Here is a 12774-nt window from a genome sequence, read left to right on the forward strand (position 1 = left end):
AGACCTACAAGACCTTTTAGATCTAACACCCAAAAAAGATGTCCTTTTCATTATAGGGGACTGGAATGCAAAAGTAGGAAATCAAGAAACACCTGGAGTAACAGGAAAATTTGGCCTTGGAATATGGAATGAAGCAGGGCAAAGACTAATAGAATTTTGCCAAGAAAATGCACTGGTCATAACACCCTCTTCCAACAACACAAGAGAAGACTCTATACATGGACATCACCAGATGGTCAACACTGAAATCAGATTATGTTCTTTGCAGCCAAAGATGGAGAAGCTCTATACAGTCAGCAAAAACAAGACCAGGAGCTGACTGTGGCTCAGATCATGAACTCCTTATTGCCAAATTCAGACTTAAATTGAAGAAAGTAGGGAAAACCACTAGACCATTCAGGAATAACCTAAATCAAATCCCTTATGATTATACAGTGGAAGTGAGAAATAGATTTAAGGGCCTAGATCTGATAGACAGAGTGCCTGATGAACTATGGAATGAGGTTTGTGACATTGTACAGGAGACAGGGATCAAGACCATCCCCATGGAAAAGAAATGCAAAAAAGCAAAATGGCTGTCTGGGGAGGCCTTACAAATAGCTGTGAAAAGAAGAGAAGCAAAAAGCAAAGGAGAAAAGGAAAGGTGTAAGCATCTGAATGCAGAGTTCCAAAGAATAGCAAGAAGAGATAAGAAAGCCTTCTTCAGCGATCAATGCAAAGGAATAGAGGAGAACAACAGAATGGGAAAGACTAGAGATCTCTTCAAGAAAATTAGAGATACCAAGGGAACATTTCATGCAAAGATGGACTCGATAAAGGACAGAAATGGTATGGACCTAACAGAAGCAGAAGATATTGAGAAGAGATGGCAAGAATACACAGAAGAACTGTACAAAAAAGATCTTCACAACCCAGATAATCACGATGGTGTGATCACTGACCTAGAGCCAGACATCCTGGAATGTGAAGTCAAGTGGGCTTTAGAAAGCATCACTACAAACAAAGCTAGTGGAGGTGATGGAAATCCAGCTGAGCTATTTCAAATCCTGAAAGATGATGTTGTGAAAGTGCTGCACTCAATATGCCAGCAAATTGGGAAAAGTCAGCAGTGGCCACAGGACTGGAAAAGCTCAGTTTTCATTCCAATCCCAAAGAAAGGTAATGCCAAAGAATGCTCAAACTACCGCACAATTGCACTCATCTCAACGCTAGTAAAGTAATGCTCAAAATTCTCCAAGCCAGGCTTCAGCAATATGTGAACTGTGAACTTCCAGATGTTCAAGCTGGTTTTAGAAAAGGCAGAGGAACCAGAAATCAAATTGTCAACATCCCCTGGATCATGGAAAAAGCAAGAGAGTTCCAGAAAAACATCTATTTCTGCTTTATTGACTATGCCAAAGCCTTTGACTGTGTGGATCACAAGAAACTGTGGAAAATTCTGAAAGAGAAGGGAATACCAGACCACCTGACCTGCCTCTTGAGAAATCTGTATGCAGGTCAGGAAGCAACAGTTAGACCTGGACATGGAACAACAGACTGGTTCCAAATAGGAAAAGGAGTACATCGAGGCTGTATATTGTCACCCTGCTTATTTAACTTATATGCAGAGGACATCAGGAGAAACGCTGGATTGGAAGAAGCACAAGCTGGAATCAAGATTGCCAGGAGAAGTATCAGTAACCTCAGATATGCAGATGATACCACCCTTATGGCAGAAAGTGAAGAGGAACTCAAAAGCCTCTTGATGAAAGTGAAAGTGGAGAGTGAAAAAGTTGGCTTAAAGCTCAACATTCAGAAAACAAAGGTCATGGCATCCGGTCCCATCACTTCATGGGAAATAGATGGGGAAACAGTGGAAACAGTGTCAGACTTTATTTTTGGGGGCTCCAAAATCACTGCAGATGGTGACTGCAGCCATGAAATTAAAAGATGCTTACTCCTTGGAAGGAAAGTTATGACCAACCTGGATAGCATATTCAAAAGCAGAGATATTACTTTGCCAGCAAAGGTTCGTCTAGTCAAGGCTATGGTTTTTCCTGTGGTCATGTATGGATGTGAGAGTTGGACTGTGAAGAAGGCTGAGCGCCGAAGAATTGATGCCTTTAAACTGTGGTGTTGGAGAAGACTCTTGAGAGTCCCTTGGACTGCAAGGAGATCCAACCAGTCCATTCTGAAGGAGATCAGCCCTGGGATTTCTTTGGAAAGAATGATGCCAAAGCTGAAACTGCAGTACTTTGGCTACCTCATGCGAAGAGTTGACTCATTGGAAAAGACTCTGATGCTGGGAGGGATTGGGGGCAGGAGGAGAAGGGGACGACAGAGGATGAGATGGCTGGATGGATCACTGACTTGATGGACATGTGTCTGGGTGAACTCCGGGAGTTGGTGATGGACAGGGAGGCCTGGCATGCTGTGATTCGTGGGGTCGCAAAGAGTCGGACACGACTGAGCGACTGAACTGAACTGAACTGAAGTAAGGGGTACAGGTGGCTTGGGACTCCCTTGAGACTCGTGGATGGCAGCTGAGGTGAGGGCACTCTTGTGGCAGATGCTGTCCTGACCAGGGGGTCTTCACTAACTCACAGTAATTAGGAGCAGAACTGGCTCACAGTACAAGCAGTCGGTGTTACCCCAGAAAAAGCTTAAATGCAAAAATATTTAACTTAATATCTATCAGCCAATGGAATCTATCACAATACATCAGGACCAAGCAGAGTTTAGCCCAGAAATGCAACACTGGTTTAAAATTCGAAAATCCAATCGATGTAATTTGCCACATGAAGAGAATAAAGCCGAAAAATTATATGACCTCAAGAGATGCAGAGGCACAACACTAAAGAATACATACCTTATGATTTCATTTATGTAAATCTCAATAACAGGCAAAATTTATATATGAAACCAGACATCAGAACAAGGTCACCTACGGGAGGGGCAGGCTGACCCAAAGGGAAAAGGGGGTGCTTCCTGGGGTGAGAGCAATGTTCTATATATTGACTGAAGTGGTGGTTACATGAGTGTCTACATTTATCATGACTCATTGATTGTGTGCTTAAGTTCTATGCATTTAATTATATGTCAATTTAACCTACATATTTCATTGTATGCCCCACAAATCTTCTTTACAGGACTTCAAAACAATCATCCAGAGAAGGTGGAATGTATTTTTTAAAGTTGATTTTGAACAAATAAGTCACTTGATGATCAATTCCTCAGAGAAACTCAAAGAAAACTCAGATGAAGGCAGAGAAAATGATAACATTCCTCGTGGAGTCTGGAGTAAGAAAAGTGATTCGGAGACAATACCTCAGCTGGCAATCACTTGCTGGTCCATTCTCACCATAAACATTCAGTGAGTATTACCATGAGTCAGGCTGTGTCTTGGGAGAGACAAAGCCCTTGTCCTTACTAAGCATACATTCTCTAAGAAGACAGACAAGGAGACTAAACAAATAAACAGGGTAATGACAGACCCTGACCAGTGCAACGAAGGAAGTCCACACGAATATGTGCCATGCCTGAGAGTCGATAAAGGAGTGAGGAGGACCCAGAAGAATGCCCAGGAAAGACCTCTGTGCAGAAGTGTTAGCTGACACGCGTCACGGGAGGAAGGGCACATGGAACGACATTGTAGGCAGACAGAGACGAGGTGCAAAGGCCCTGAGGCAGGGCGAAGGGGGGTGTTTCTAAGAAAACAAAAGACAATCCGTGTGACTGGCGCATAATTAGCAGGGTGGAAAGAGTGGGTGGAGCTGGGATTGGAAAGTAGAGTGGGGACCAGGGCACGCAGATCCTAAGAGGAGGAGCAGAAAGGCCTCTTGAGAGAAAGTCAAAGATAACGGGCAGCCACTGAAGAGGTACAGCAGGCAGGGGACATGATCTACCATGGAGAACAATAGTGGGGATAAAGCTAGAAGCTAAGAGACCAGTTAGGATGCTACTGCAGAGATGCTGGCAAGAGGTGGCGGTGACCTGGACCAGGGCCCTGCAGCAGACAGGCAGAAAAGAGATTTGAGATGTACTGTGGGAAGACAACTGGCAGTCTCCTGATGTAGTCAGTCTAAACAATGAGCAGCAGGAAGGATGGGCAGAGAGTGACATGCTTTAGTAGGATGGGGAACTCTGTGGCAGAACAAGTCCGAGTACCGGGGGACATTAAGAGTTTCATTTTAACACACTTTCATATCCAGTGAGTGGACATGCCAGGAAAGGAGCATGAAGCTCAGGAGGGTAGTATGAGCCAGAGATACAAAGTTCAAAGTCATCACATGGATGGTCGTGAAGCCAGGATCCAAAGGAGATCTCCCAGGCAGGAGTGCCTCAGAGGGATCAGAATTCAGTCCAGGACTGAGCCCTGTGGCACCCAGCATGTTCAGAACTCCTGTTGTGGGCAGAGGAAGAGCACTGAGGCAGGAAGGAAGCCAGGAAGACAGTGGTTTCGGAAGGTCACCTTTGGCGTGCAGCATCCTCGCAGAATACTCCCTGAGTACATGCAGACTGGGAAGGCTAGGGGGTGGTAACCTTACCAGACATTGCCGGGAGATGCAAGGAGAGGAGCCAAAGAGGAGCCCATCGGATTTAGCAGCACAGAACCATCCATGGCGCTGACCCTCGGAGCACTGTGGGAGGAGGTCTGGGACTGAAGCCAGGTCACACCCACTTAGATGGAAATCAGATGACTGCTGACCTTCACGGCAGTCACAGCCCCACAATGACTCAATCCTCCCACAACTGCCTCCATGACCAAGGCATTTTCCTCGCCGCCACCTCACTGAGGTCTTCACATCAGTGGTTCCTGAAAGGCAAGGCCTGCCAGGCCAGCTGGGCCACAGCTGCCACGGGAAATGTGAGCAGGGCTTCCCGGCTGCCCTGGCTCGAAGACTCCGGCCACTTGATTGATATAACCACAGACACCCGTCCTGTACTGTGACCTCTGACCCCAAGATTTCCGCCTGCCTCCCCATCCATCTGGTCCCCATCCTGGGCTGCCCCACCTGCGTTTTTATCTTCCTCTAGTGCCCGCTGCTGCACACTACAGCATTCACCCAACTTCTGCTCCCTTCCACTGTCAGAAAGCAAGCATTAAACAAATGCCACAGCTGAGACTCACCAGGAACAGTCAGAACAGAGGGGGATCTTTCTGGAAGTTCATTAACACGGCGGCTGTTTTGAACCCAGTAAATGTTGACGGGCTCGGGTGGACCCACAGCCTGACAGGTGAGGTTGAAGGCTGTGTTTCTGGTGACATTCATGCTCTCGGGCTGCCTCGTAAAGTAAGGAAGTCCTGCAGAGAAAGTGGTAAGTGGAAGAAGGTTTTAGATTCACAGGTCAAGGTGCACCCCCCCGGTGAGTGGAAACCACACCAGAACTCAGCAATAGTTCTCTCTGTCCACCACCCTGCAGTGCAGGAGACTTGGGTTTGATCTCTGGGTTGGGAAGATCTCCTGGAGAAGGAACTGGCAACCCACTCCAGTAGTCTTGCCTGGGAAATCCCATGGACAGAGGTGCCTGGTTGGCTACAGTCCATGAGGTCACAGAGTCAGACACGACTGAGTGACTAAACTTTTACTTTCTGTCCACCACCCAGGTCTGAAATGCTCAGTTTTCACCTTGATGCAGTTGAGTAAGAAAGCACACAGAAGCTAATTCTTACCAGTCCAGCTCGAGCTGGCTTTCTAGGACACTTTCCCAAAGGAGCAATGGTGATTCAGAACTGGTTTTTCCAGAAGGGAGGCCTGGCAGTTGTGAAACTAGGTGTTGCTTAAGCTCCTGGGAAAGGCTGGCAGGATTCCTTACCAATAAACACAGAGTGAAAACAAAGCCATGTGCAAGGTCTGCCCCTCCTTTTTTCTTTTTAAAGTTTAAGTAGACTTGATTTATGGCTTCCCAGCTGGTGCAGTGGTAAAGAATCCACCTGCCAATGCAGGAGACGCAGGGGCCATGGGTTCCATCTCTGGGCTGGGGAGATCTCTTGGAGGAGGAAATGGGCAGCCCACTCCAGTATTCTTACCTGGAGAATTCCATGAACAGAGGAGCCCGGTGAGCTACATACAGTCCACGGGGTTGCAAAGAGTTGGACATGACGGAGCAACTAAGCATGCACACTTGACTTATAATGCTGTATTAGTTCCAGGTGTATGGTGAAGTGATTCAGTTATACATGTGCAAAAATAGATATTCTTTCAGATTCGTTTCCATTATAGGTTGTTACAGGATATGGAATAGAGTTCCCTGTGCTATGCTTGTTTATTTTGTACATGGTGCTGTGTGTCTATTCATCCAAAACTTCTACTCCTTCCTCTTTGGTAACAAGTTTGTTTTCTTTTTCTGAGTCTGGTTCTGTTTTATAAATAAGTGTATTTGTATCTTTTTTTTTTTTCATTCCCACATATAAGTGATACCATATATTTGTCTTTCTCTCTCTGACTTCACTTAGTATGATAATCTCTAGGTCCATCTATGTTTCTGCAAATGGCATTATTTCATTTTTTATGGCTAAATAATATTCCATTATGGGCTTCCTGGTGGCTCAGCAGTCAAGAATCTGTCTGCCAATGCCAGAGATGCAGGTTGGGAAGATTACCTGGAGAAGGAAATGACAAACCACCCTAGTATTCTTGCCTGGGAAATCCAATGGACAGAGGAGCCTGGAGGGCTACAGTCCATGGGGTCGCAAAGAGTCAGACGCAACTTAGTGACTGAGCACACACACAATATTCCATTATACAGCACATCTTCTTTATCCATTCAGCTGTTGATGGACACTTAGATTGCTTCCATGTCTTGGCGATTGTAAACAGCGTTGCTGTGAACACTGGGGTGCATGTATCCTTTCAAATTAAAGTTTTCATCTTTTCTGGATATTTGTCCAGGAGTAGGATCAGTGAATCACATGGTAACTGTAATTTTAGTTTTTTGAGGAACCTCCATACGGTTTTCCATAGTGGTTACCAATTTATACTTCTACCAACAGTATAGGAGGGCTCCTTTTTCTCCACACCCTCTCCAGCATTTATCATTTGTAGACTTTGATCACGGTCATTCTGACTGGTGTGGGTCTGCCCATTTTTGAGGACAACCTGTTGTGTGTGAGACTTTCATATTGGTGATAATAAATTTTAAAATCTGTACACCTGTGTAAGACTGAACAGTTTTTCCAAGCCTAAACTCATGAAAATGGTGTAGACAGAGTTACACAGTTACAACCTCAAGATCTCCCACTTTGATTCCAGAACTGGTGTCACAGGCAAGGGACGTTAAGAACAGCTCAGAGACAGCCAGTTGGTACTTATTTGGGGCATGTAACAAAACTTTAACAGAACAAGCAAACATTTAAATTGTGATCAGCATTTAAATCGTGTTCTTTAGGGACTGGGAGCTCACAGATCCGGTCCCAGCAGGAATAACATGGGATTGGTAAAATGGGATTCTTTTTTCCAAGCTTCAGTGTTTCACCAAACTTCATTTGAACCTAACTCATTCCTACCCTGGGCATTTTTTTTCTGGGATTTTACAAGTAAAATGTCTTCTGAATAGTTTTCCCAGAGTTAGCAGCCAAGGTAGGAACGCTTCCCTCTGGTGGATACTGACAGAACCCTGTGGCATGGCCGTCCAGTTTGGGACGGGCACGCGTGCCTGCCAAGTCACTTCAGTCGTATCCGACTCTGTGTGACCCCATGCACTGTGGCCGGTCAGGCGGCTCTCTCCAGGCAAGAATACTGCTATGTCCTTCTCCAGGGGATCTTCCCGACCCAGGGATTGGACCGGCGTCTCTTAGGCCTCCTGCACCGGCAGGTGGTCTCCACTACTAGCACCACCTGGGAAGCTGCCCAGGGGAGTCTGAGATGGGCTCAGAGCAAAGCTCCAAGAGAGACCCCGTGAGGGCCCTCCCTCTCGGGCCTCCTGCAGCGTCAGTGGGTATCAAGTTCAGGTTCGGAAAAGAATGGACAGCACAGTTGCCTTTCAATGGGAGACGAGTCTCAAACTTCGCTGAAAAGACCACCTTCTCCAAAACCTGTGATGAGAAGGGTGAGGAGAAAGCAGCAAAGTCATTCTCCTGATGACACTGTAGATGCGGGCGCCTGGGCGAGCAGGGATGCAGAGACCCTGGAGGACAAGTCCCTGGGACAGCGAGGAGTGGCCACTTGGGTTGATAATGAAGATGTTCTTCCTCGAAGCCCCTCTTGGCAGGCCCTGCCATTGCCGAACCAGACAGACAAGGCCCAAGATGCAGGACCTGGCCTGGCTCACCTGTGCATCAGCTCATGTCCCCACGAGAGTTCAGGTTCCTCGAGGGCAGAGACTGCCTTGCCTGATGCCCCAGTTCTCCCCTACCAGGCCCATGTCATGTCATGGCATCAGAACTGCACTGAATCACGTGCCTGAGAAACCCTAAGGATTGAAAAAGGAATCCCAGGCACAGTTGAAACTAGCTTCTTCTCCCTGGTTTCACTGTCTGCATAAGCAAGACAGGAAAGCAGGGGTCCTCAACCTCCAGGATCTAATGCCTGATGATCTGAGGTGCTGCTGATGGGATAATAGAAATAACGGGTACAGTAAATCTAATGCACTTGAATCATCTCGAAACCATAACCATCCCCCTCCCCCAGCCCGGGCGTCCATCCCTCTGTCTGGGGAAAAATTATTTTCCATGAAACTGATCCCCAGTGCCAAAAAGGGTGGGGACCACTGCAGCAAAGGATACTAAATAACAGATAACTGGCACTTGACCAGGTGAGTGGCATCTAGTGTCAGCGCTGAGAACTGTTTAATAAACTGCATTTTGCTTCCTAAAATACACTTCAGGTTTTATTTTTTGTTGTTGTTTTGTTTTTGGCTGTGCTGGGTCTTAATCGCCCTGGAGCATGTGGGAACTTAGTTCCGTGACCAGGCATTAAACCCAGGTCCCCTGAATTGGAAGGTGGATTCCTTACCACTGGACCACCAGGGAAGTCCTAAGACTTTAGCTTTTTAAATTGTAAATAACCTTAAGGCAAGGAGGTCCATAATTCCTTTTTGTCTCAGGCTTAGTGTCTAGCAGAGAGCTAAATCTTTAAGAATTAAGTTTATTTCATAATTACCTATAATCTAAGAAAGAAGATAGTCTTTATCTCAGTGCTTAAGGATCTGCAAGTTTTGCATCAGAGTAGATGGACTGTGAAGAAAGCTGAGCACCGAAGAATTGATGCTTTTGAACTGTGGTGTTGGAGAAGACTCTTGAGAGTCCCCTGGACTGCAAGGAGATCCAACCAGTCCATTCTGAAAGAGATCAGCCCTGGGATTTCTTTGGAAGGAATGATGCTAAAGCTGAAACTCCAGTACTTTAGGCACCTCATGCAAAGAGTTGACTCATTGGAAAAGACTCTGATGCTGGGAGGGATTGGGGGCAGGAGGAAAAGGGGACGACAGAGGATGAGATGGCTGGATGGCATCACTGACTCAATGGACGTGAGTTTGAGTGAACTCTGGGAGTTGGTGATGGACAGGGAGGCCTGGCATGCTGCGATTCATGGGGTCGCAAAGAGTCAGACACGACTGAGCGACTGAACTGAACTGAAGTGAACTGATGCATACAAATGGGATAAATTAGGAATTTGAGAGTATAGTTAAACATCAAAGACCTACTGTATAGCACAGGGCACTATACTCAATATTTTATAATAGCTTATATGGGAAAAAAATCTGAAAAAGAATATATATATATACATGGTTTCCTTGGTGGCTCAGCAGTAAAGCTGTCAATACAGAGACATGGGTTCAATCCCTAGGTTGGGAAGATCTTTTGGGAAAGGAAATGGCAACCCATTCCAGTATTCTTGCCTGGAAAAGCTCATGGATGGAGAAGCCTGGTGGGCTACAGTCCATGAGGTCACAAAAGAGTCAGATACAACTTAGCGATTAAATATGAAACATACGTACATATATATATATATACACACACACATATATGTATTCTCTCTATATGTACATATATATGTATCTATCTATCTATATCTGAGTCACTTTGCTATACACCTGAAACTTACACAACACGGTATATCAACTTCAATTAAAATTTTTTTTTAAACCCAACGACAAACAAATGGGCATGCCAAACTCTGGAGCATTATACACAAAGCAATTAACGCAGGCTCTAAAACAAACCACCAAGCGGCAACTGGACATCTGTGGCCTTTGGACTCACCTTGAACCTCGATGTAGATGGGGTCAGACACAATCTCTTCGCTGTTTATTTTCATCTTACAGATGTACGACCCATTGTCTGAACGCTGCACGCTGGTTATGCTTGAGAAACACAAAGCCACAGTCATCAAGACAGTATGGTACTGGCACAAAGACAGAAATATAGATCAATGGAACAAAATAGAAAGCCCAGAGATAAATCCATACACCTATGGACACCTTATCTTTGACAAAGGAGGCAACAATATACAATGGAGAAAAGACAATCTCTTTAACAAGTGGTGCTGGGAAAACTGGTCAACCACTTGTAAAAGAATGAAACTAGAACACTTTCTAACGCCATACACAAAAATAAACTCAAAATGGATTAAAGCTCTAAACATAAGACCAGAAACTATAAAACTCTTAGAGGAGAACATAGGTAAAACACTCTCCGACATAAATCACAGCAGGATCCTCTATGACCCACCTCCCAGAATATGGGAAATAAAAGCAAAAATAAACAAATGGGACCTAATTAAACTTAAAAGCTTCTGCACAACAAAGGAAACTATCAGCAAGGTGAAAAGACAGCCTTCAGAATGGGAGAAAATAATAGCAAATGAAGCAACTGACAAACAACTAATCTCAAAAATATACAAACAACTCCTGCAGCTCAATTCCAGAAAAATAAAAGACCCAATCAAAAAGTGGGCCAAAGAACTAAACAGACATTTCTCCAAAGAAGACATACAGATGGCTAACAAACACATGAAAAGATGCTCAACATCACTCATTATCAGAGAAATGCAAATCAAAACCACAATGAGGTACTATTTCTCGCCAGTCAGAATGGCTGCGATCCAAAAGTCTACAGGCAATAAATGCTGGAGAGGGTGTGGAGAAAAGGGAACCCTCTTACACTGTTGGTGGGAATGCAAACTAGTACAGCCACTATGGAGAACAGTGTGGAGATTCCTTAAAAAATTGGAAATAGAACTGCCTTATGAACCAGCAATCCCACTGCTGGGCATACACACTGAGGAAACCAGAATAGAAAGAGACACATGTACCCTAATGTTCATCTCAGCACTGTTTATAATAGCCAGGACATGGAAGCAACCTAGATGTCCATCAGCAGATGAACGGATAAGAAAGCTGTGGTACATATACACAATGGAGTATTACTCAGCCATTAAAAAGAATACATTTGAATCAGTTCTAATGAGGTGGATGAAACTGGAGCCTATTATACAGAGTGAAGTAGACCAGAAAGAAAAATACCAATACAGTATACTAACGCATATATATGGAATTTAGAAAGATGGTAACGATAACCCTGTATGCGAGACAGCAAGAGAGACACAGATGTATAGAACAGTCTTTTGGACTCTGTGGGAGAGGGGGTGGGGGGTGATTTGGGAGAATGGCATCGAAACATGTATAATATCATATAAGAAACAAATCACCAGTCCAGGTTCGATGCAGGATACAGGATGCTTGGGGCTGGTGCACTGGTATGACCCAGAGGGATGGTACAGGGAGGGAGGTGGGAGGCGGGGTTCAGGATGGGGAACACGTGTACACCTGTGGTGGATTCATGTTGATGTATGGCAAAACCAATACAATATTGTAAGGTAATTAGCCTCCAATTAAAATAAATAAATTTAAATTTTAAAAAATGTTATAAACTTAAACAAAAAAAAGAGAGAAACACAAAGATATTTCATTGATGACCTTTCAAGTTTCTACTACAGGAATCAACATTCTTCAGCTTCTTTGTCTTTCACTGTGATGATTAACCGTGTATGTCAACAAGGCTAGGTTGTGGCACCTCGATATTTAGTCAATCATTACTCTAGATGCAGATAATTTTCTGTGAAGGTATTTTTCAGATGTAATTCATATTCAGGTTAGTAGACTCAGAGTAATTCAGATTATCCTCTATTGCTTGAGTGGGTCTCATTTAGTCACTTAAATATCTTATGAGCATAGACTGAGGTCCTCTGAGGAACAAGGAATTCTGCCTCCAAACTGTCTTTGGAACTCAAGGCTATAACATCAGCTCTCCCCTGGGTCTCCCACTGACACTCCACAGATTTCAGATTGGGCAGCACCCATAATCACCTGATGCTGGGACAGATTGAGGGCAGGAGGAGAAGAGGGCGGCAGAGGATGAGATGGTTGGATGGCATCACCAATTCAACAGACATAAGTTTGAGCAAACTCCGGGAGACAGTGAAGGACAGGGAAGCCTGGTGTGCTGCAGAGTCCATGGGGTCACAGAGTCAGACATGACTGAGCGACTGAGCAACAACAATTACATTAGGGGTTTCCCTAGTGGCTCAGTGGTAAAGACTCCACCTGCCAGTGAAGGAGATGTGGATCTGATCCCTGGGTTGAGAAGACCCCCTACAGGAGGAAATGTCAACCCACTCCAGCATTCTTGCCTGGGAAATCCCATGGACAGAGCAGCCCCGTGGGCTACAGTCCATGGGGTCACAAGTCAGACATGACTTCAACAACAATGACAGCAACAGTGACATTAAATCTTTAAAATGACATCAATCTTTAAAATAATTTTTTTTTGCTCTCTCTCTTTTCACATGTGTA

General features: G+C 44.8%; 1 protein-coding gene across 1 annotated transcript in view; it reads right to left on the reverse strand.

Annotated features, from left to right (window-relative positions):
* MERTK (MER proto-oncogene, tyrosine kinase) overlaps window positions 1–12774 on the reverse strand; it is a 135671-nt gene that overhangs the window by 70779 nt on the left and 52118 nt on the right. The window contains 2 exon segments of the mRNA NM_001192024.2: window positions 5111–5284; window positions 10184–10284. Coding sequence (NP_001178953.2) covers window positions 5111–5284; window positions 10184–10284 — 275 coding nt within the window.

This window comes from Bos taurus, chromosome 11 (genome assembly GCF_002263795.3).
Source record: "Bos taurus isolate L1 Dominette 01449 registration number 42190680 breed Hereford chromosome 11, ARS-UCD2.0, whole genome shotgun sequence".
Lineage (NCBI taxonomy): Eukaryota > Metazoa > Chordata > Mammalia > Artiodactyla > Bovidae > Bos > Bos taurus.